Source organism: Idiotropiscis lumnitzeri, chromosome 1 (assembly GCF_059441095.1).
Source record: "Idiotropiscis lumnitzeri isolate Australia: NSW breed Sydney's pygmy pipehorse chromosome 1, RoL_Ilum_1.0, whole genome shotgun sequence".
NCBI lineage: Eukaryota > Metazoa > Chordata > Actinopteri > Syngnathiformes > Syngnathidae > Idiotropiscis > Idiotropiscis lumnitzeri.
In genome coordinates, this window is record NC_142391.1 from 11,857,658 (window position 1) to 11,882,278 (window position 24,621).

General features: G+C 42.4%; 4 protein-coding genes across 5 annotated transcripts; 2 read left to right on the forward strand and 2 right to left on the reverse strand.

Moving 5' to 3' along the window:
- The first annotated feature begins 2,815 nt into the window (after positions 1–2,815).
- On the forward strand, positions 2,816–7,604 carry LOC148343206 (uncharacterized). The gene is made up of 13 exons (XM_088317044.1): positions 2,816–2,968; positions 3,073–3,243; positions 3,338–3,443; positions 4,096–4,209; positions 4,281–4,394; positions 4,675–4,849; positions 4,943–5,083; positions 5,327–5,514; positions 5,579–5,775; positions 5,865–5,956; positions 6,032–6,086; positions 6,457–6,554; positions 7,046–7,604. Exons 1-13 carry the CDS (start codon positions 2,907–2,909, stop codon positions 7,270–7,272), a joined length of 1,740 nt encoding a protein of 579 aa, XP_088173170.1. The 5' UTR covers positions 2,816–2,906; the 3' UTR covers positions 7,273–7,604.
- Positions 7,605–7,647: 43 nt separating this feature from the next.
- Positions 7,648–10,106, reverse strand: gstz1 (glutathione S-transferase zeta 1). Of its 2 annotated transcripts, none has more exons than XM_088317082.1 (9): positions 9,904–10,106; positions 9,512–9,563; positions 9,134–9,201; positions 8,983–9,063; positions 8,773–8,898; positions 8,606–8,681; positions 8,480–8,532; positions 8,346–8,395; positions 7,648–7,829 (listed from the first exon to the last, which is right to left on the reverse strand). In XM_088317082.1, the coding sequence occupies exons 1-9, from the start codon at positions 9,931–9,933 to the stop codon at positions 7,703–7,705; spliced, it is 663 nt and encodes a 220-aa protein (XP_088173208.1). In that variant the 5' UTR covers positions 9,934–10,106; the 3' UTR covers positions 7,648–7,702. The 2 variants fall into 2 exon arrangements, with proteins under 2 accessions (XP_088173208.1, XP_088173215.1); XM_088317089.1 differs by lacking the exon at positions 9,904–10,106 and adding an exon at positions 9,653–9,856.
- A 91-nt stretch (positions 10,107–10,197) lies between these two features.
- Positions 10,198–16,504, forward strand: aldh6a1 (aldehyde dehydrogenase 6 family, member A1). Its single transcript, XM_088317056.1, has 12 exons — positions 10,198–10,364; positions 10,674–10,715; positions 10,810–10,884; positions 11,079–11,240; positions 11,316–11,394; positions 12,077–12,379; positions 12,734–12,855; positions 14,009–14,198; positions 14,493–14,674; positions 14,841–15,020; positions 15,605–15,703; positions 15,789–16,504. Exons 1-12 carry the CDS (start codon positions 10,305–10,307, stop codon positions 15,891–15,893), a joined length of 1,599 nt encoding a protein of 532 aa, XP_088173182.1. The 5' UTR covers positions 10,198–10,304; the 3' UTR covers positions 15,894–16,504.
- Positions 15,783–23,483, reverse strand: LOC148343209 (basal body-orientation factor 1-like). Its single transcript, XM_088317068.1, is given in 11 exon segments — positions 15,783–17,057; positions 17,245–17,292; positions 17,866–17,970; positions 18,038–18,519; positions 19,339–19,483; positions 20,089–20,159; positions 20,300–20,401; positions 20,404–20,604; positions 22,961–23,026; positions 23,097–23,349; positions 23,425–23,483. Coding segments are annotated over 11 exon segments (1,614 nt in total). The 5' UTR covers positions 23,469–23,483; the 3' UTR covers positions 15,783–16,960.
- Between the last annotated feature and the right edge of the window lie 1,138 nt (positions 23,484–24,621).

Sequence of the window (24,621 nt, forward strand, 5' to 3'; positions counted from 1 at the left end):
CCAAGCCCATGAAAAGGAACTGGAAAAAAAAATGTACAGCTCGTCTGAACAGGAGTAATAAGAAGTAAAACTTATTTGGATCCTACATGTTCGTTACCGGGCGGCACGGTGGACGACTGGTTAGGGCGGTGGCCTCACAGAGCGGAGGTCGTGGGTTCGATTCCGGCTTCGGCCTTCCTGTGTGGAATTTGCATGTTGTCCCCGTATCTGTGGGGGTTTCCTCCGGGTACTCCGGTTTCCTCACACATTCCAAAAACATGCATGGGAGGTCGAATCGACACTCTAAATTGCTCCTGGGTATGAGTGTGAGCGCGTATGGTTATTTGTCTCTGAGAGCCCTGCGATCGGCTGGCAACCAGTTCAGGGCGTACCCCACATACTGCCCAACGATAGCTGGGATAATCAGGACAAACGTACCTCAATAACAAATTTGATTTCCATGAAATGATGTACGGAATGACTTATTGGTTTCTTGTTCATCAGTTTTGTGCCATCCTTGAATTGTCATGTTGATGCAAGACAGCTCATTGCCATAAAAAATAACTGTATTAATAAATGCATATCATTATCAAAAATAAAATATATAAAGTGCATGTATTGCTTTCTAATATAAAACAGAATTTAATAATCAAAGTAATATGCAATATTATATATGGCAGTAACTGATAGGCGTCATGATTGAGAAATTAAGATTTGGCATTACCGCTACTGGAAAAATCACACCACTAATAAAGTTGTTTATTTATCATACTGTTTTGTCCATCAATGTTGATGACATCCATTCATGTTGACTTCAGCTCAGGACATCCTGGAAAGTTTTGTTGTTGCTTTTGCTTTTCTCCTGCATTTTTCTAATCTCAATGTAAATATGAACGACGTCAATAAGATCAAAGACTTTCTGTTCTCTTTGATGCATTGTAGATACGCCATCTACATTTGATCTCTTTGATGCCGTTATCTCCGCCCACCTTTCAAACTCCTGCGTGTATAAAACTGCGAATTGATGCAAACCGGCATTTAACGTCAATCCAAAAAGTGTGAGATTGTTGGAGTATATTTTTCTTTCTTCTTCAGAAAAAGTGAGCAGGTGAGCAATCCCGATTATTTAGTTGTACCGAATGTGAGTGTAATCATGCAAACGCTTAAATTATTTATACTTGTAATGCAAAGTTGTTGATGACAGAACTATGTTTTTATTTGACCGCATAAACTTTGATGATTGATTACTTTTAGACTTGTAATAACGAAAAAGACAAGTTGTTAATGTCATTTTGTTTGTTTTTACCAGTGTGTACATGGCGTTGACGTGGCATCTTTGGCCTTTTATCCTCCTGGGAGTGCTTTCCAGTGGTGGTCCAATTCACACTCTGAAAATCACCATGAACAGCACCCACTACTTCGCCACCAGGGGGTCAAATGTCAAGCTGGGCTGCCAGTACGACCACACCCTCAACAGCGCACAGCACATGGAGATTGAGTGGACTGTTGTGCCTTGGGAGGAGAACATTATTTGGTTTACTGCCGGCAGCTTGTATCCTGCTCAGTACAAACCATTGCAGGGAAGGGTCAGCTTCACGTCACCCGATCCCCAAAATGGAGACGCCTCTATTATTATCAGAGACGTTCAACCGTCAGACTCCAAGATGTACCAGTGCATAGTGAAGAAGCTACCTGAGCTGGACCGGAAGGTAGTGAAGCTGACGGTCATAGATGTGCCAGAAGTCACTAATGAGAAACCACAACAGGGGCTGAACCCAATCATACTCGCCGCCTCAGTTACCATCATCATGCTTGTTGCTCTCGTCATCTCCGTTGCCATCTGCCGTTACAAGAAAAAGACATCCCAGGACTTTGGAAGCCAGTGGCAGAATGCAGAGAATGAATTGGCCGGGAGTCATTGACCCGGCCCACTTCACTATCTCACGTGATAAAAGATATTCACAAGTGCAAACACGTGTTATGGTGAGGGTGCTGGAGCCTATCCCAGCTGACTCCGGGCAAAAGGCGCACCACACCCTAAACGGGTCGCCAGCCAGTCACAGGGCAGACGCCGTCACAGAGTGGGAACCGATACTACACTGCAAATCAGGTGGATGTACCGCGACACCATCAGTGACTGCAAAGATGAGAGGTTAAAAAAAAAAAAAACTCCCTTGTAGGCCAGTTTGGTAAAATATGCTCTTTTTTTCTGTGACCACCAACAGTTGTTTTGAGTTTCATTTCTCTGACCATGTGTCATTTCTTAATGATATCTTTTTTTTCTTTCAATTGTTGAACTGAAAACATGTAATATTAGATTGTGAGTACAAAGATACCAGTTGGCTTTGTATTTGATTAATTGTAAGTATAAAAATGCAAGGTTTCTTTGAAGTCTTACCATTTTCTCTTGATATACTTGTAAATGTTGAAATAAAAGCCAGAAAATTGAATGGTTCAGATTTTTTTTTATGAAGCATGATAATCGGGCACATATGTATCTCGTCTTTTTTATAGTCATGGAAACAATGTTTTCCTCAATTTTGTATTCATATTAATGCCTGGTATAACGATTGTGTGACTTGATAGACAGAAAACAAAACATCCAGAAAACCGCCAGTGGCAATATTAATCTTAAACTGTTATGAGCATTTTTGTCATATTTGTCCAAACAAATGTACATTCAGTTGTACCATGCATGTAAAATTAACAAGAAACTGAGAAAACAATGGAGGGAATATATTTTTCCCATGACTTTATTGTGGTATCAGATATACAGTTCTGTCATTAAAAGTAGAGTGTCCAGGTGTGACCCTTTCATTACTTCCGTGTTCTCAACCAATCAGAGGTCACGACAGAAGTTTTCACTTTAAATGAGCCACGAAAACATTAAGCTAACTGTTTATGTGGAGTTGTGAGTCTTCAAAAACATGGGAATTCTCAACTTTTACGTCCTTTGGTCCCTGCGAGACGCGCCGCGACAGTTTATCAGGTATGTTACTGCTGGTAAAAAAATATATATATACTGCAGAGAATAGGCCGTTGTTTTGCTCGTAATTGATTCGGGGAATCTTTGCGTCTTTGGTGGTCGTGCAGTAAATCAAACCGAAGATGCTTCCACGTCCACGTGCCGCTGCCTCTCCCCAAACAGCTCGTGATTTTCGCTCTCGGCGACTGGGGTCACGACGAAACCATCATCTCCGCTGAGGTCGTGGTCGGTGTTGACGTGCGGCCGCAGAACATTGGCACACTCACTTCTCAAGTCAGGTGCGTGTGGGACGACCAGTGTTGTTTTTTCCCCAGCTGCGTGGAGGGTGACGTGGGTGGGCGCTCTCATCCCCTCCCCTCTCCTCTCTTGCAGGTGCTTGACGTTTGATGGTGGCTGGAGCGCTGATATCGTGGCGGTGGCGGCACAAAAGTGCAGAAAAGGAGTATACGGCAAGATAGTCCTCACAGTGTGTGGACAGGTACTTGATTCCTGTCTATAATTAAATGGAGGACAGTCAAAAGCCTCTACACACCTATCTGCACACGCCGTCTGTTTGTATGGACAAGTACGGGAAGAGACGAAAACCGACAAACAGTGAAAATGGATGCTATTCTTCGAGAACTGAATGAACTTCGGCAATTTTTCCGCATATCCTTTATGGAAAAAACGGCTGGCTGGACAGGAGAGCCCGAAGATGAATTAATCACTCTTATTCAAGAAAGACCACTGTTGCAGTGACTATCGGTGCCAATTGGTATTACTTCTCACGCATGCGCAGATGGTCTGTAGTAGTTGGCGTTCAGGTCCGCTTTTGCGGCGTGTGTTTCTGTCATTATCCTTTCCAACGACTTCTAGGCCAACGCGACAGTTGGCCACAACGGCCGACGTCGGATTGGTGTGTAGAGACCTTAAGGCCTATAAATGCAATCAGTAGCAATCCTTTATTTTCAGGGGCGTAACTATCAAGTTTTACTTGGTGTGCTGGAGGCTCCGTTTGGGGTATGGGGGTGTTGAGCATCGTTACTTAGTTTGCTTGCTTGTGTGTTTAATATTAGCGTAATGCGATCGAGACAATTAGCATCGTGACATGCGTCAACTGTAAGTCTTATCTCTCCCTGAAAAAATTCCAGGAGCGACGCAGCATCTTAAGCAGCAGTACTCCACAGAGAAAATGTTTGTTCCCAGAACAGCTCAGCACCACAGATCTGTCATGCACCTTACACCAAAGTGTTGCAGAGGACACGGTGAGACGACGGGCTTGAAGACCGTTCACGTGTGCCGCTTCAGTCCAATTCACACTTACCTTTCTTGGCAGGTAGCCCTCAACTCTTCGCAGTTGACTGACAGTGTTTGCTATGGTGATATCCAGGTTAATAAAGTTGATACCAGCACTTTAGCCATGGGAAATAAACCTTCACTTTGGCCTACGGTAAGCCATGCTGCCCGTAAACATGTACTTGTCAGTTGCGTCATTTTTGGGTACAGTCTTGAGTCGCTAATGAAAAATCAGTTATTAATGTTGTCGTTCAAATCCTTGTTAGAGAATGGCAAGTTATGCAAAAAGTTCTGAAACATTGAATAGTTGGGTGTTTTCAAATTTTTTTGGTCCTTTTTGAGAATTGTATATATGTACATAGTCAAAGCGTACCCCTTTCTTAATGCTATCAAAATGTTGAGAGGATGTTTTTTTTTGTGAATTCCTTTGAAAGGATGAGACCCCCAGACGGACTGTCATCAGCAAGAGAGGCTGTTTAACATGGAGCTCCGAGGATATGGACAGTGCCATCGAGGCCATTGACCAGGTTTCGACTCCCAAGAAAAAGAGGCTGTCCCGGATGAACAGCCAGGAAGAAATGACTGAACAGATAAAGACTGATAGAGAGGGTCAGAAACCCAAATTAAAATACGGGGATTTCTTTTAAAGAAGAAAAACAAAAATGTCGGTTCATGTACTTTTGACATACATCTGCCTTACAGTTTCAGCCTGTCCGTCAAAGCGATGGAGCCACACAATGTGCCTCAGCGACCCTGACACTGCCATTCTTATTGGTGGAGAAACTTCAGGTCAGAACTCCTGTAAGGACTCCATTTGGAAGTTGGAGTTGACTTCGGGGGCACGTGAGTCAACACACAAATGCACGGTGTGATTTGCTTCTCTTCTTTCGGCACCATTTGTTATGGAAAGTCCTACAATTAGGCATTTGTTATGCTCATTTCAGAATTTCTAGAATGTGCCCCATTACTTTTTTTTTTCTTTTTCCTATCACTAGGACCCTCGTGTGTTGATCATGTGTGCGCTGCTGAATGCAAATGAAAATTCACTTAATTTTTTTATCCCCCCCCCCTCCACCTCTTTTGCAGACAATGATTTCTGGTACCCAATGAGCTCCTCCACGTCCGGACCTGCGCCTCCTTGCAACAGGGGACACTCTGCGACTTATGACCCAGAATCGAAGGCTGTCTTTGTTTATGGTGGCCTGAGGGAGGGCCAGTGCTACAGCGAGCTATACATCCTGAATACTCTGACCTGGAAGTGGAAACTTGTCACAGTGGGTTTTCCTCACATTTAAACATGTCGCAAATAATCATTTTAAACCACTTTATTCAATTTAGGCGAAAGGGAATGTTCCCACCTTGGCGTATCACTCAGCTGCTTTTTATAAGAAGGAGCTTTTTGTCTTTGGCGGGGTTCATCCCAGTGCATCTTCTGGAGAAAAGACATGCAGTAATGCTCTGTACATCTTCAACCCAGAGTTTCAACTGTGGTATAAGCCCATAGTGGAGGGAGACAAACCTCTGCCTCGCTTTGGGTCAGTTTCCACTGCCATTCACTCCAGAGCAAAGGCTTTTATTTTTTTTCTAATGTCAATTTTTTTCTTGTCTTATTTTGTGCTAAAAGCCACTCAATCACACTTCTGTCACACAAGTTGATCATATTTGGTGGTCGGAAAACTGCCACATATCTAAATGATCTCCACATCCTTGACTTGGGTAAGATGACAAATTCATTAACTTGAACCATATTTCCGTTGACGTTCGTATATATTTTTCCTTTTCTCGGTGAAGGTTTTATGGAGTACACAGCTGTGAAGTGCGGGAACATGCCACCGCTGCCTCGAGGGTAAGCACAACGCTCGATGACTTTGAGAAATGTTGTTCGTGTGCATATGGAATACAGGCTATAAAATGAGTCATTTCACATTTTGGGCAACATGTATTTTAAAGGTCCCATGTCATCAAAACCCATCGCTACTGTTTTATGCATGAGTCAAAATGGTCTGTGACATGATTTAAGATTGTCATCAATATGGTTTTTCTTTTGCATGCGATTGCCTTTAAAAGGCAAAGGCATGCAAAACCAACAGATCGGAATTTGCCGTTGTCATGACGTAGTTAGGCTTTTTATTTTGCAACTATTTTTGAGAAAAAGTGGCATGGGACTTTTAATTTAAAAGAACGGTTCCTAATATATTTTGTGTATACATGAACAGGTTTCACGCTGCTCTTCCAGTTTCAGACAACAGGATTCTAGTGAGTGGAGGCTGCAGCGCTATTGGAGCATTGCGAGATGTACATGTCTTCAATACTGGTAAATACTGACTCATTTAAATGGTGGAACACATAAATTCCAGCTTGCTGGTCGGCATGTTTTGTTCTGATTTGAAAGTAATCAACATCATAAAACCTTAAATGTTTTAACATGAACACAAGTTAATTTCTTTAATGAGAGGTAATGTAACAGTGGTCCGGGACACTCCTTTAAAAAGAAGTAGCCACTTTAAATAGTATATATGCCGATAGGAAAACCACCATAGGTTTACTGCTTTGCATGTCTGCTTTCCTTGCATCATTTGCCTTCTCACATCATTTTCACTTATTTATAATACATTCCTAACGGGGCAGATCATTTTTTTTGTCACAAAACGGCAAAAGTAAAGACTTGTGCATTATGTCCACTTTAGAGGCATCATTTTAATGAAAATTTGGGTCAAGTTTAAAATTGGACGTGTCGTTCAATTTCCGAGTTTCCACTGTACAAACATTTCCAATGCAAATCCACTGCTTCACTCCGCCCCACAGACACCAACCTGTGGAGTTCAGTGGCATCGTCTGAGCTGAGTTTCAAGCCTCGCGCTGGACACAGCATCATACATTTAACCTCGTCAACAACTTCAGATGACTCTTCTACACAGAGGCAGGATGAATCTGTCAAAGTCCACTGCACGCTGCTTGTGTTTGGTGGCTCAGACTGCTCCGGTACTTTCTACAATGACACACTTAAGTGTAAAGTCGAGATTGCCTTGTAATGATTAAGTTTTTTTTTTTTTTTTTTGAAATCTGGAAACAACCCTGAAGTAATTTTAAAAACATGTTCATGTATTGTTTGCAAAAGGGCTGGGGACCATTTTACATAATTTTAGCAATCATTTGCATCCTAGTGCGCTTTTAGCCCCAGACATACCGTAATTATCCATACTTCCAAGCAGCCAATATGCTGCAAGCTGGAGGATGTCACGCTTTGCATAACAAATCAGTTATTTGCACAGTCGCCGTCTGGTCAAATGAGCAGTGTATATTTAGCACTCGAATGCTGATCTATGTTGTTCAATAATGATATCAATAAATGTCCATGTTTTCTCACTAAGAGTTCACTTGTTTGAAATTACGGCCATAGAAAGTAATTATGTTCAAAACGTTTTATTTAAAGCTGTACAGTGTGGCAGCGCAGTGTTTCTCCTACGTGCGCAGCTCAACAGGCGTGTCTGGCTGGCATGACGGATGGCTCACTTGGAAAGCGTCAATCTTCAGTAAGGTTTGATTTAGCCTTTGGATAGTTGGATACAAGCTCATGTCCACTTTAAACCTGCAGGAAACATAAATTAGATGGGGTTAACGATCTAAAAAGTTACATTCAAGGAGTCATGCATTTTTTTTTAAACAATATAAAACAATTCCCAGTTGTCTTAATGCCTGTGGAATTTTGTAGGGGTCAGTGTATGTTTTGTATGGCAATATGAACATGAGGTTCTGCTTCTGCTAGTAGAAGCATGCAGTAGAAGCACGACTGTTGCCAAGCGAGGTGGAGTAGGAGCCAGCCAAATGCCACTAGTTGTCAATTTAATGAAAGCAAGGTTCGGCATTCGCCCAGTAGTTATGTGGGGTAGAATGAGGCCTGGCACACTACATGAGTCAAAACGAGTCAAGTTCATGATGGCAAGAAATATGCTGCAAAAAAAGGTTTATTTGGATGAAAGCATGTTTTGGCACCTGGGGACTGTTTTAATTCTGAAACATTTTTTTTTTTAAATCTTAAGCATTGCAGAGTTAAAAAAAAAAAAAAGAAAAAAGGGGGTATTCCCCCCCCCTCCACAAAATGTACCTCTCTGCGTTGTAGACTTGTGGGACCAGACAGATGTCAGCCATGGATATCTAAAAGGTAGGATGACTCCAGTCAAACAAGCCCTCAACATGTTGTGCTCTTCATTATCATGCTGTTTATTTCAAAGTACTTACCTCATCGCCTAGACAATATTTCCCAGCTGTTTGCTTTAGCAGAGGCTCAAGAGCTGGATGAGTGCAAATATGCACATGATTAATATTCAAATGTCTTGGTGCTGGGGTCTGACGTAAGCGACTGACCTTCAAAACCTCGATTAATGAAGTGTTGCGCCCACTGCACCTTCTCTGCTCCAATCTTTTGGATCACATGTAAATTCTGAAGCATCCAACAGATGATGAAGTTAATCAGCGATGTGACATCAACCGTATTGCATCCTTACAATCTTAAGCACTTAATAAATGCTCACCTGCAAAGGTTGTATCCCAGAAGCGATGAGATCACTTATCATCCTGACCTGAGCCCTTTTTTGGGGGTGCGAGGGCAGGAGGTGCGGTTCGGGCCTTGTCTCATCAATATACTGGATTACCGCCAGCTGTGTTATGGGCCAAATGGTATTAATGAGACATCTGAGAGTATAAACACTTGTAATGAAGAATTGAATTATGAGATGACTCACCGACTGAGAAAGTGTGATGCCGTCAATTTCAACTGCAGGGACTTGTTGCATTGGATTTAAATTCTTGTATTCCTCTGCGAGCTGTAACACATTTTTGGAACTAAAAATGTCCCTTTTGATTTCTAGTTTTGATTGCTCATGTAAGATGTACCTGCCGACCTCCATCTTTGATCAGATTGACTGGCACTTGGTCATATTCCATACCCTTCAGGGCGAAAGCTGACACACAAAAATATTTATCACTAAAGGTCGAAATAGGAAGGCGGAGAGCTGCAAAGTGACCTGGAGGTTAGCATGTCTGTTTCTGTTCTGAGGTTCCTGTTAGAATTGACTGTTTTCCAAAAGATTGCATATTAAGTAAAATGATACAATATATATATATGGCTGTCTGTTCCCTGCGAATGGCTGGTGACCAATCCAGGGTGTACCCCGCTTCTCACTCAGTCATCTGCGATGGGCTCCGGCTTACCCTTGACCATAATGACGACTAGTGCGATGGAAAGTGGAGAAAGTTGAATTAATAACTTACCAATGCGCACCCGCCATGAGCAAGAGCTTCTGAAGTATCCATGGAGGACAGGCTGAATGAGAACAACAGAACATAGCGTCATTACAAATAAAAAATGATCCCGGTTGCTTCAATGATCCTTTTCCGTTTCTTTTAATTCACCTTAGTTTGCTCAGACATTGCTTCTCAGTCCAGTTTGCACACAGCACAAAAAAACTAAAGTTCTATCGAGTTGACTGACCACAGCCGCGTCCTCTCATAGCCAATAGGATGTGCTCCTCCCATCCCTCCTACCTACTCTTTGGTCCATGACTAAGCAACATTATCTTCACATCTGCTTTATCTTAGCCAACATGAACAAACTGGAGGCACGAGCAAACAACATCGATTCGCAAGTACAGTACTCATCGTACCTTTGCCAGGAGAACGCAGGACAATCGCATAGTGGAGGCCGGGTTATCTTTTAGTTCTTTAAAGCTTGCTCATTAGTGTCGTCTTTTATGCACACTTGTCATTCGTCCAAAAAGTGTATGCTCCTTGTGTTGAGTTCAACTTACACCACTAATGTTGTTGTTTCGGTGGCATTAATTAAAACGAGAGACGGGAAGTGTTCTGCTCGTCGATTGGTCAGAATCCATTTTGTGGGCGGGATTTCAAAAATTGCCTACCGATTATTGGACCAAATAGCATTTGTGCGGACCAATGGTGATCTTGAGATGTACTTAAGGCCCGCCCATGCATAAGCACCACATTAAAGTGAAAACTGACCGCGGTCGACTTTAGGTCACCCTCTACTCACCTGGGAAGTTAATTTATGTGGACTCACATCTCCACCATGGCCTCCTTGGCTTTCAGGTCAACACTCAAGACAAAGGTAAGTTGGAAACCGCCTGTCGTTGAATTTGCCACTTTGACAAGTGTTTACAAACTCTAAGAGGTCATTGGGGCTTAGACTTGTTTACAACCTTCTCTCAGACAGGATTATCTTCACTTGTATTCTATCCAATATCATTTTGAAGAACATTTCAAGAATGACCGGACATGGCATTTCACAAATAGTTGCTTATTAATCCTGTGGGAGTATGGCTTCAACTGGAAAACAACCAGCTGTGCGCGGATCATCTTTCTAATATGTTAAGACAGTATCACATTAAATTACTTTTCTTTGTTTTTTTTTTAACAGGTCCTGCTTAAAACTGGCCGCATGTGCTACTCTTCCTCCAGGGTCAGTGTAAAGACCTCTATAGCTTTGTACGTAATTTCCATTTCAGCATAAAATATGTTATGAATGACCTGTTTGTTTTTTTTCTTCCTCACAGCCCACAACTAAGCTTTTCATCGATGGGAAGTTTGTTGAATCCAGCACATCAGAATGGATTGATATTCACAATCCTGTAAGTATTGTAAAATTGCCATCTAAATGCTCCTAAGATGGTTTCTTTTTGGCATCCCTTCAGTACTCAAAAAAGGTTTTGCTGCAAGACCTGCAGTTTCATTGATGCAAATGTATGCAACCAGTGTACTTGACTTAAAAGGCCACCGCTGACATCAACTACTCAAATATTCATGTGGTTAATCTGCACCACAGGCGACCAATGAAGTGATTGCCCGTGTACCAAAAGCCACTCAGCAGGAGATGTCTGCCGCCGTCGACTCCTGCGCCAAGGCCTTCCACTCCTGGTCCGAGACCTCCATCTTGGCTCGGCAGCAGGTCTTTCTGCGCTATCAGCAGCTCATCAAGGACAACATTGTAAGGCAAATGGTTAAATAATGTTACCGGTGACTCTGTAGTTCAAACTGATCAGATGGTCCTATTGTGTGTCAGAAAGAACTTGCCAAGTCCATCACCGTGGAGCAAGGCAAGACCCTTGCAGATGCAGAGGGGGATGTGTTCAGAGGATTGCGTAAGTAACGCGTGTGCATGAACGCGTCTGTCCTTTAGCTTGTGGTTATACAAATGGTTAATGAGTTATGTCAGCCACTCGGAACAAAGGGCACTTTTCTCTGCTTGACCGTTCAGTCACAAACTATCATAAAATTTTGAGTGCCTACTTATGTTTAGAAAATGTACTCGGAGGAAGAAATTATCATTTTATTAGTGCTGGAGATGGGAGGAAGTTATTACGTTTAGTTGGTGCCTCAGAATAAATATTTAATGAGATAAAGAAGTGGCTTCTCGGTGGGTTTAGAACAGAATTTTGTTACACTTGTGCAGAAAGAATGCAAATTAGTTCTATTGGTGGCAGTGATTGGCTGGCATTATATTAGTATTAAACCATCAAGCTTGCGAAATGAGCATAAACGGCTAGCAAACCACCCTCTGTCACTGCCTCGCAAAAGTTATGGAGTTGGATGAGCCGCTCTGCTGGAGAAAAAAGGGATCGCGAGTTCATAGTGTCTGCTGCTTCTAGCCCAAAGTCGGTTTGGATAGGCTCCAGCTCACCTGCAACTTTATGCACCATGAAAAATGGATTTGTTAGAGAAAACGGATGGATGTTGAACCCTACAGGCTGTAGCATCCCCAACCCCGATCAAAAATCTGTGGCTGAATGAACAGTAATTACATTCTCTCTTCTATGATCTCAGAGGTTGTGGAACATGCCTGCAGCATCACCTCTCTGATGCTTGGTGAAACTCTGCCGTCCATCACCAAGGATATGGACACATACACGTACCGCCTGCCCCTCGGCGTATGTGCCGGCATCGCACCGTTTAACTTCCCTGCCATGATCCCGCTTTGGATGTTTCCCATGGGAATGGTGTGCGGCAACACCTACCTCCTTAAACCCTCCGAGAGGGTGCCAACGTGCGCCATGCTGCTGGCCAAGCTGCTGCAGGATGCTGGCGCTCCTGATGGGACCCTCAACATCATCCACGGACAACATGACGGTAAGAGTTTGTCCAGCAGGTTTGTGTATTTTGGTACTTGGTGAATGCTGAAGCTCAAACATGCGGAGGTTCGCTGGAGTATTCAGCAAACACTATTGAGCTGAAACATGGGCCCTCTCTGGCTAAACGCTATTCGACCAGGCTGTGACAATTTTAATTAATATAATAAAATTAAACTTGAGTTTGTGTTTCCAATTCGTACTAACCCTAGTTGACTGTATGACACAGTCATAAGACCTCACAGTGTTGGACACAGTAAGGGTTATGTCACAAGATGACTCATCTTTATTGGCCAGGTCTCCGAGTGTGTATGGAGTCACTTTTTCAAGTTTATCTCCATTCTTCCTGCCGCAGCTGTCAACTTTATTTGTGACCATCCGACCATCAAGGCCATCAGCTTTGTTGGCTCCAATCAGGCTGGCGAATACATTTATGAGAGGGGCTCCAAAAATGGAAAGAGAGTGCAGTCCAACATGGTGAGTGGCAACACTGAAGCCATGACGTTTTGAAGATGACCACTAGGTGGCAGCCTTATACAACACGTTGTTCTTTTTGAGTCTGATCCATGAGTTGAAGGATGCTTCATGCAAGTCACGAAATGTATGTAGGGTACTGACTATATGTCTTAAGCTATTAACTGTGCTATAATGACCGTACTTGCAGTAGCTATCTTTTTTCAAACAGTTGGAATAAAATTACAAACCACTCAAATGACAACCGTAGAAAAGGAAAAAGTGTGAGTATTTAGTGCATAGTTCTGCTTGTAGCACATGTAGTTAGTTACATGCACCTCGGAGCCATTCGTAATACTGACTGTGCAATCCAAGAAAAACACTAAATTAAGACCATGTAAAGTACTGTGGAACGTGGGAAGTTGTTCAACCAAAATGTTCTTGAAATAATTTTACCAAGAACATTCATGATCTGCTTAATTCTGGCAATGGGTCTACTTACAAAACACCACCAGGTGGCAGTGTTGCTCCGTAAACACCTTCCCATTCCCTGATCGTTTCATGCCAGGCGATTCCAAACATTGAACAGTTTGACTTTATTTTAGTTTTATTTTATAGTGTTTAAATTCTCTTTCTACTCCCGTGATGGTTAAGAATGTTAAAATGCTGCGTAAACAGTGCTTCTCAAACGTTCCAGACCAAGTTCTACTTAAAGAAAAATACTTAGCTTTGCATGCACCACCAAATTGATTAAGATAAAAAAAAAACTAAAAAAAAACTCAGAAACATACTAGACCGACAGTATGTGTTAACCAAATATGTTGCAAAAGTTTTTTTTTTTTTACCAAAAACAATATTCAATTTATTTTTGTAATCCACTCTAACACATGCTCAGTTTGAACAATAAATCTGTGGAAGTTAGAACAACTTTGAAGTAAAAAAGGGTCACAAAACAGATGTAATGAGGACATGCCTCTCCAAATACGTTCCTATGTTTGTCATATTAACTGTTTCTAAGTCAAATCAACTGCTGTAAAAACTAAAAAAAAAAGATAATTTAAAAACAAGTCAACTTGTCGTGGTCAAAGACCTTTGCACAAAAGTGTACGCTTATCTACGATGCCATGTGTGCCATTATATCAAGTAAATCTGAAAATCTTCTTTCCTCGACTTGCAGGGAGCAAAGAACCACGGTGTGGTGATGCCTGATGCCAACAAGGAGAACACTCTGAACCAGCTGGTCGGGGCTGCGTTTGGGGCCGCCGGTCAGCGCTGCATGGCACTATCCACGGCCATTCTGGTGGGCGAGGCTCGCGGCTGGCTACCTGAGCTTGTGGAGCGCACCAAAGCTCTGCGTGTTAATGCAGGTATGGTTCAAGTTCAATTCCCCAACTAGAGCCACTGGTTGCCCTGAAGGCCTTTTGACCGAGCATAACTATCTTCGAGAAAGCGAGAGGAAGATTTTCACCAATATGACGCACAGGAAACCCTCATGTACAATTTCTGAGGGAGTTCCTCAGGCTGCCCCTTCAGTTCTCTTCTTCTCTTCTCTCTGTTATTTGTGTGCTTCTGGCTAATGTTTTTTGGAATGTCGCTACCACATCATGTGAGCGCCGGCGTACATGTAACCGTATAACCGCTTGTTTCTGGGGCCCGTTCAGGAGACCAACCTGGTGCGGATGTGGGCCCCCTGATCTCTCCACAGGCCAAGCAGAGAGTGTGCAGTCTGATCCAAAGTGCAGAGGACGAGGGCGCCAAGGTGCTTCTGGATGGGCGACGCGTTAAAGTAACTGGTTACGAGAACGGAAACTTTGTGGGACCGACCATCATTGGCAACGTCAAAGTATGTATTTAATCCAATATTCCATTGACATCATTTATTGCAAATTAGTAATTGTCAGACCATGTGTGCTGCATTTGTCTGGCGACTTTGTCACTTGCTAATGATGACAAAAAGCTAGCGAAAACGGAGGGATAAGATATTTCACAAGCGCTTGTTGCTTCCACAGCCTCAGATGAGGTGCTACACCGAGGAGATTTTCGGACCTGTGCTAGTTGTCCTTGAGGCCGACACTTTAGATGACGCCATCCATTTGGTCAACGGCAATCCCTACGGCAACGGTACCGCCATTTTCACTACAAATGGCGCCACAGCTCGCAAATACACTCACGAGGTGGACGTGGGCCAGGTGAGTATGGATGACACTTTGTTTTTAAGCACAAATTATTTGCATTGCGTCGTCATGGCTCCGTAATGTTTCCAATGGGAAGCACCTGATATAAAAAGAATTATTTTCCATGTCTAGTGTAGCTGTTTGCCCCTGACCAAAATGTACAAAACAGAGGGACATGTTCTATTAAAGATGGAGGGATTCCGAGGGTCTTGTTTAAGCACGGCCAGGCGTCACACTGTTTGTTTGCTGGTGGAGCCCAGTCATGCTGTGTTTGCTGTTCACATGTCGGGGAATGCTGTGTAGGCCATGTGCAACACTCCTCTCCAACAAACAAACATTTTCCCCTCTTACGCTCTTTGCCAAACCTACTTGTGCCTTCTCGAACATTCGAAGCAACCGTGCCATGTCTCTCTTACACTTTTAACAAAGATGTCTCCACCCCCCTTTCCCACTCGCTGTTTTGTAAAACTGCAAATTTAAGCCGCAAGTTATCTTTGTGCTGGTGCTTGTCCCTGCAATTTAGGCCCCTGGGGGATTTTTATAAACCTCCCAAACATGGAATTGTCAGTAAAATAGTTTTTTTTTTTTTTTTTTTGCAGGTCGGAGTCAATGTTCCCATTCCCGTACCTTTGCCCATGTTCTCCTTCACCGGATCAAGAGGATCTTTCAGAGGCGACATGAACTTCTATGGAAAACAAGTAAGCAAACAAATGTTTTTCGATCCTGGAAAGCAAAACAGAGTCACTCTTTTAGACAAAAATGGTGTTCTTTATTTGTATCCAGGGCATCCAGTTCTACACACAGATCAAAACGATCACTTCCCAGTGGAAAGCTGAGGATGCCACACTCAAGAGTCCTGCTGTTACCATGCCAACAATGGGGCACTAGATAACCCATATTGACTAGCAGACCGTCTCCAAAAAAATGACGACTGTTCGGTCACTTGATGGTACTTCATAAACAGTAGACTTTATACATATTCTGATAGTATTCAGGCACTCGAAATGCATCACCGCACTCCAGTTGATATTTTTACCACCCACCTACCTGCTGAGAGAACTTGAACAAAATTATTGGGACAGCAGCTCACTATACCAACAGGAACTAAAAAAAAAACAAAAAAAAACTCAACCATTTGCACAGTTTTGTGCCATTCCTGTAACACCTAACATGCCTACCAAACGCCTTGCTCCTTCTAAGATGGCATGTTATGGGAAGAGTAGCGAGCATTGGCCAATGGCCAGTTTCACAGTGAACAGCCGCGTGACATGATGGAAGAGTCTAGTCGAGGGCCAACATGCAAGGGTGAGGTTCCAAGTGGTGTTGATGAAGAAGAAAACAAGGAATCAAACTTCTCAAGGTAATGCAAAAGATGGCCCGGATCGCAATTGTAATTGGTGCGACGACCAGGAGGTGCCCAACTAAAAGTTGTTGTATGAGATATGAGGATTTAAAAAAATGTCATAGACTCAAAAATGTAATAAAAGGGCAAATAGGAATGGAGGAATTGGTATTTTTGTGGGTTGTGAAGTGGGGAACTGCACGCCTGCATCCCCGGGCTGACTTTTTTTTTTTTTTTTCTCTCTTTGGGTCGTCCATTCAACTCGAACATTCTTGAGGTCAATGATTTTGGCCAGACAGTGACAATCTCTGAAACTCATTCCAAAAGTTGTTCAACGGGGTTAGGGTGAGTGATTTGCTTTGTTCGCAGCAGAGTGGAGAGAGAAAAAAAAGGCTTTCCCCAAACTCTTACCACAAAGTTGGAAGCATAAAATACAGAGCAAACAGTCTAAAATGTCTTGCTAAGTTAAACAATTGACAGGGTGAGTCAAACACTTAAATCAATAAGGGATGAAAATATAGAAAGACGTTCCAATAGCGTTAACAATGTGGCGTACATGCACCTGAGAGACAAATCAAAAGCTCCATGATGGACATCAAGGCCATGTGGACCGTCATGTGGTGCGTCTCTCAGCCAGGCAGTTGGTGTTGGTGGGTAGGAAGGAGTCAGGCGCCTGCGTAATGAAGGTTGACAGGGCGCAAAGCTCCTCTCTAATCCAGAAGGAATTCATTATCATTATACATGCAAAAATGTAACGGATTCATCACTCATGTTCTCACAGCACAGCATCTTTGCAGCTAAACACGGAATGTGCGGCCCAGTAAATCGGTGCCGGCTTTATAATTGGAAGGATGAGGTATAACTTTTATTTCCGAAACATTTCATTTGGTGTCTTACCCAGCGACTTGACTGTCAGACGAGGACGCCACCGGATTGTTGGCTCTCCTGTCAGGGCAATGAAGAGTTGCAGTTGAAGCACGAGCTCATTGCCTCGTGTTCTGCGTTTGTCACCTCTGTCCACGCGAGATGCGCCCACATGAGCCAAAAGATGTTCTGTTCGTCAGGTGACCTAAGTGCTCATGTGATCTCTCGCCATACATCCAGATACGCTGAACAGACCCTCTCAAATCATGTTTCCAGCTGCTCTCAGACCACAAACGTTCAAAGGACTAAATAAACTTAAGCATGCACGTGAGGAGGAGGAGCCAATAGTCCGAAAGCGCATTGACGTGACCAGATGGTTGTTTCTATTTTTACTACTGGGCCCAGACTCCGTTCTTTATTCTTTTTAAGCAGCAGGATGGAAAAGAAAATTGGTTGAAGCCTAACTGATGTTTTATGGTATCCTCTTAAGTCGAGAAAATGACTGTTAAAAACATTAGAAAAAGGGAGGACACACCAGAAGTCCAGCCTGAGCTAATGTACGAGCTGTTGCGCTTTGTTCCTCTGAGTTCATGCTTACATTCGGGGTAAATGCTACAAGTGATGAATAAGCAATCAGTAAGACAATTATTTTACCTTGGCCTTTGTCTATTCATCTTAGCAAACAGGAGACGCAGAACTTGTTCCTTTTGCTCCCAAGTGAGATCTGAAATGTCCACTTGACTACCCGGTTGATGGATCCTGAAAGAGAAGTTAAATTTCGTGGTGAAAAAAAACACCTCGCAGAAGCGATGGGATGATGACGTACCACCGTGCGGCCTCCTCCATGTCCGAGTAGATGGAGTTGGTGCTACAAGGAGTGTTCTGGAAGGTGCGGATGGGCGGGAACTTGATCTTTCCTGCTGTGGCCTGTTTGAGTGTCAAGTGATAAGCCCGCTGCGCCTCCTTTTTGTACAGAAGCCGAGTGGCCGCTATCTCGTCCTTCACTTGTGCCAGAGCCTCATGGAAGAAGCGCTCGAGCTCCGAGCGCTGCTCCATGATGGCGCCAGCCACCCTCTCCATGTGCTTTAGTTCTTTCTCCCGCATGGAGAGCGCACTCTGAAGCTTCTCTAACTCTGCCTTGTCGGCCCGGCAGCCGAGCAGCAACTTTTCCTCAAAACGCTCTTGTTCAACTCTCTTATGTTGCAGGGTCTGCTCCAGGGAAGCTACCTTTTCTTTCAAATGGGTCAACTCTTCTTTTTGGGCCACCAACTGGGCTGCATTTTTCTTTGCCAGCATGTTCAGTGTCTTCTGGAGGAGTGGACACAAGAAAAAGTCATTTTACTTTCATACCCAACATGTGCTACTCACAAACGGCTTGTGTGAATGGGCTTTTGGGTCAAATTTCAGGATCAACCTAAAATGCACTAGAACATTTACGGATGAATTTAATTTTACATTACACAGCTTTTATCCGACAAGAGGCCTTTGATCCAAAGAAATCTTTTCCAATCAGTCTTTTGACCAGAACATTTGGTATTTAAACTGTCCCCTTAATCATATTGTTCACGTGACATCCCGAGACCAAAACGGCACCAAAAAGTTGATAGCAGCACTTTAAACACCAAAATGCTAAAGGAGTGAACAATTGGATGTTTGTTCAGAAATGTTAAGAAGGTCAAATTAAGTTTACCTTTGACAGTTATGGAGCATTTTTTGGTTCATCCTGAAATTGTATCCAAAAGCTGGATATCACTAATGTCTTGTGGGTTGGGTAGATGGGAAAACAAATGGGCAATTGTATCCCAAGCTTGGCTGCCGAGTCAGGTTTGATTTCCAACAATTTACTGTCATCATCTCAGAGACGTATGTGAATGCAGCCAATATTTATTTGTATTAGGAGAAACCACCGAACCTGTAGGCTAGTGGAAACTCACCACAACCACAGAACACGTCGAGAGGCTGCGCAGAAAATACACAGAAGCAGAACAAGCAAACAACAGGGAGAGAAGCCGCCTGAATTAGACGTTTCATAACTGCCGTGATTGAAGAAATGAGAAGTCTTTATATCGAAGCTCTGCCCAATAATAGCAGCCATGCTGTTTGCCGTCCTTTGGCCCCAAGTGTTACCTTGTCTATTGCCAGGGACGTGTTTTCCTTCGCCAACGAGCTTGCCAGTTTGTGCAGCTCCTCTGCCTCCTTCATGTGGTGCTTCAGTGTCTCATTGAGACGGACGTTCTCCTTGAACACACAGCGCGAGGCGTCGTCCAGCTGTCTGAAGGGCCGCCAGCGCAAACGAGTGAGCCCAATAATTATTCATTCTGAGAAAACCTTTGAATGGCAGGGTACTGTGTTGTATTATTCATGTATTTAAAAAGCTTGATTAATAGTTTATACCAAGGGTGGACAAAGTGTGGCCCGTTAGCTGCATACGATTCTTTAGCCCGGCCCAATACTTTATTGGTTCTTCTACATTTCTACACTTTAGCTCTACTGCCACCATGTCTGGTGACATAATGAGCAGGACGCACCTTAAGAGAGTAAGTTTTGAACTTATTAATAATGTTTACACTTGTAATACAGTATAATAGGCAAAGACAATTTTTGCAGATGTTTTTTATTTTTTTATTTTATGAGGTCAAGTGTTAGCTCATTGACCAAACTGACCAAACAGGGCCTCACACTCTCCTCCCTGAAGGCCTTTCTGGGATGTGTGGGATGTGATTGTTGGCTTTGTCCATTATCGAGCACATGACCGAGCAGTGCGGCTCAGGAACAACATCAAGTTTGAAATTATATATTTATAAGACCATATAGTTGTTCTTTGGTTCTGAAAATGCAGTAAAAGATTAAAATTAGGCCATCAGTGGGCGCACTTACAAAACTGCTTCATGGTGGGCTTGCTCCTCCACCTGTGCTATCGTTTCCTCGGCATCTTTCTCCAGTCGAGCCTACAAGGAAGTTTACTCTTAAACACCTCCAAGTAGAATTTACTGAATTAATTCTGTATTCACAATCATTTTAGTTTGAAACATCTGAACTATTATCACAACTTTACTCGAATTCCATCTCATCTGAATTCACAAAATACCTTTTCTTTGAAGAACCTGTACTCCATCTTGTCGCAGTTTTCCTTGTGCTCCTTCTTAGCGAGCTCCATGCTTTTTCTGATCTGTAATGTACATACCGGAAGTTATCATACTTACTTTTAAAACGATCAAAACAAAACAAAAAAAAAAGTTTGTTACGCACATCACTGAGCTCCTGCTCCATCTGAGCTTTTCTCGTCTGGAACTCCTCAATCGTCCTAAATCCTTCCTGTATCATCTCAAACTCACCGGCTCGCTTTCTGAACAGCTCCTTCATCTCACTGATTTCAAGTGTGTAATGTTCAACCTGTTGAAAGTATTAAGACAAATTTTCACATGAAAATGTGTCTAAATCCGGTCCTCCTGGCCTACGTGTTCTAGATGTTTCCCTCCTCCAACACAGCTCTGTAAAAGCCAATCCGGATGGCCCCCAAGGATTGGATTTGGACACTCCTGGTCTAAGTTGTAACCAACCAACTGTCCCTCTACAAAATAAGTAATTCAATGAGTGGAAAAAGTTGAGGAACAAGAACTGGGTACCAGAACCCACCGTGTTAGAAACACGCTGACGTGAGGTCATATCAGTTGAACGAAATACCTCAAGATACCACCAGAGAAACCAGTACTGTATAAAAATGTGACAAAGTGACCAAAATCACAAGAGACTGGCAAAAGACGAAACCCACAAACATGTACATGATGACTAAATGAGAGGTTATCACCCATTTGATTACATCTTTGGGCCAAGTCAATCTTTTTCACATAGCAATGTAGCATTTGCCTACATTAGGGCATCAATCTACGCATAAAATATGGACTGCTATCTTAAAAAAAGGTCAGCTTTTACATCAGCGTATTCCACAAGCTATGTGGTTGAGCCATTTGCAAAATTCTTTGTAGTGTAATTGTTTGGTTGAATCTATCAAAATTCCAGATTTATGCTGTCTAAGCACTCAGCCAGTCGCCTAGTTTGATGGGAACTCATTTTATTGCCCAAAAATGCATCTTCCGAGTCGACCACATTACATTCAATTTTTTGACATACGTGACAGTCGCATAGATATCTAAAATGGAGATCTTTCCAGACTGTGCCTCATTTTCTGCCGCCATTTTACTGGCATGAAGTAAGGGCTGCAAGTTGGAAAACAGATGCAGGCTGATGTTGTCTTGTTGTCTTGTAAAGCTACTTGAAATATGGTCAAGCCAGTCTGATTGTTCTTTTCTTTTAACTTTTGGAGAGGTCAGCGCAGAGGACATGTAGAATAGTCTACTTTTTGTTTGAGTTATGGCTACCATGTAGCAGCCATTTTTTATAGAAATCGATACTATACAAATCTGCAATAGAACAGCACATAACTATGCCAAATATGATCTAGAGTAGCCCAGAATCATAATTTGAAATGACAAAAACATAAATCGCAAAAAAAAAGACACAACAATCACAAAAGATGCTGATTACAAAATGTATTAATATGTGCAGATGGCTACAGAGAATTTACGAGTTGAAATTGTTGGCAAAATAGGTTTTACTCTGACCAACAAATAAAAGGATGGAAAAATGCTGACATCATCGAGGGCCATCTTGTTGCGCTTGTGAGGATGAATTTGAAATCTGATTAGTTAAGGAAAGTCTTTCCTTGGTAATGTAATTTCAGGTACAATCGCCAGCAATACTGATTCTGAAGGTTCTGGGCAGATTAGATTAGCATTGCAATACATAGTGGCTGAACTCTAATTGAATTAAAAAAAAAAAAGAAAGAAAATTACGATACAATACTGTTAGAGAAGAAGAAAAGAAATGCTAGTTGCCTCGCCCTGACAGACCACCACTTCTTATGAGTGACATATGAGGTGTGGTGAACACATTTATTTATCACTTTTCCCACCAGGCCCTTTGAAATTATGCTTTAACGCAAAGTTTAAAATAATCCAGAATCCCCAAGCGGGAATATGAGTTTGCTTTAGCTTTATGACTGCTTTCTTTTGTTTGGTTTTGCACAATAATGCCAACACAATAAAACATTCCTGTCCAATGGGTTTCGGTTGGAGCAGTTGAGCTTCTCTGCTAGGCTGATTTAAGACGGGTAAAAAAGCAGCAGTTTACGGTTTCATTGTGGTTGTTGTTATCATGCACTCACTATTCCCGCAACTTTGTACTTTTGTTGCAGAGTTTAGGAAATATTGAGTCTATCCCTGAAACCATTTTTTTCCAAAAAGCAACTAGCAACTTAAAAAAAAAGGTTTGAGTGGAAAATGTATCAACTTTTGATAAATCACTCATTTTATAAAAGGCACACATGGTCCCTCTAAATGTTGTCATCAAATATTCTGTTCTATTGGTAGCTAAATCTCAAATCAATAAAATCCTCATTTCATTAGTCGTATTTCTTTTTTTTTTGCGGCCTAGCAAAACGTAAAATGCAAACTTTTTTCCCTCTCCATATGACAACATAATTTCCTCAGTCACAGCGAGAAAAAGAAGTGCTCACAAGGTGCACAAGTATCGTGGACATCCTTCAAATTAACCAAAACGAATACGTTTTTAAGTTTTCTGCCCGTCACGTTTTTACGTAATTACGCAATGACGTAATCACGCAATGGCAACGTGATTTAGCGACTTTTAGCAACAAATTCATGCGCTTTTATGCACCGCTGGCACTCACCAGTTTATCCTGCCGCTCAAGAGCTAGCGCCTCTTGACTTTTGAGCGTGTCATGGAGTACATTAATCTATGAGAAAATAGATAATACGTTTTTAAAATGTTATTAGCCTGGTTGTTGTATACCTCGGCCTACTTACCTTTTCGTCTTTTGCAGCCTCCCGCCTTTGCCAATGGGCGGTGGCTTCAATGATTTCCCGCTCTGCGCGTGCCAGTTTATTGAAAAGTTCAACGTTGGCGCGCGCCAGTTGGCCAGAGCTCTCGCGATACCCTGCGAGAGTCTGCTCAGTTATCCGGAGTCTTAGTTCCCATAGGGCGACCTTGGCTTTTGCATTATCCAGGTCAAAGTCTTTGTCCGTTTTGACCTCCCGTCTACCGCTCCTCTTTCCTTTTCTGAGTCGAGGCAGTAAGCGCAAGGAGGAAGGATTGTAGTGAAATTGTGGCAAAAAAAAAGATGTGCTCACTTACCTGGTTTTTGTCTTTTTCACTTTGATGACTTTCTTCTTGTGCATTTTTTTCTTCTAAAAATGTCAATGACAGATAGTAGTGCAAGATACGCCGATGGTGATCACAGCATCTCCTTTGCAAGCAGCGCTGACCAGTTGTTTACTGGTGTCGCCATGGCGACGCTGTCCTTCAAACAAGACTCACATTTCTCTGCGACACGATCCCACAGAAGTGATAGTCGGTGTCCACAATCTGGACTAGAAAGTAAGTCAAACAAATAAAATTACCGATTTGGGAGTAAAAGTCCAAACTGACATGAACAAGTTTTTTTTTTTTGCCATTAGCATTTACTAACAACTTTCAGAAGCAAAGCAGAAAAAAACAAAAAGTATCTTACAAAAATTAGTAGCTGTAGCGGTTTGATGCTCTTTTTAGGGAGTCCAGTAAGAAGACCATTACAATAATCAAGTCTACTGTTTCTCCTGTTCTACTTGTCAGATACAAAAGTAGTGACTACTTTTGTCTCATCTTCCCACAGAACATTTTCCCAGGAGGACTTGCGATTTTCCAGGTAAGTGTTTGTTGGCAAACCCCAGCCTGACTTTTTTGTGTCTGCGTCAGCAGTGGGGACGTGGGTCTCCTACTATAGCATTCCTTTTCATTCAAATAGTAATGAATATTGCACGCTGACACTGTTGTACCCTGCGTCTTCTGGTGAGCTTAACTTTAAAAGTGGATCAAGGTTCTTTATCTACCATTTGAACAACTGTCCATGCTCAATGACAATAGCTTTGTTACTTCTCGCCACTGGGATCCTGGGAAAGCTGTTTTGCGCAAGGCATGCGTATTTGATACAGAAGCCCATGTTTGTTGGCCAGAGAGGCAATTTCTAGTGATGCATCTGGGAATCCAGTGAGGTTAGATGATTTCCTCAAGCCACATTGTCAACACATCTTATTTCTTTAGCAGACCAAATCCATTGAAAAGTGCAGACAATGTGTGCGGATGTGGAATGTGCACAAGATGAAATGCATAAAGACAACATTGAATCATCAAAATGCTTTTTTTTAAGTTTTACCAAACCAAAATGACTCATTCTTTCGCGTGACACATGGGCTACGGCAAATGCTAAATATCGCAGAAAAGAGAACATTTTGAACCGCAGTTGAACATTTGTTCTTGGTTTGATTTAAAATACTCTTTTGTTTGGTTTTCCTA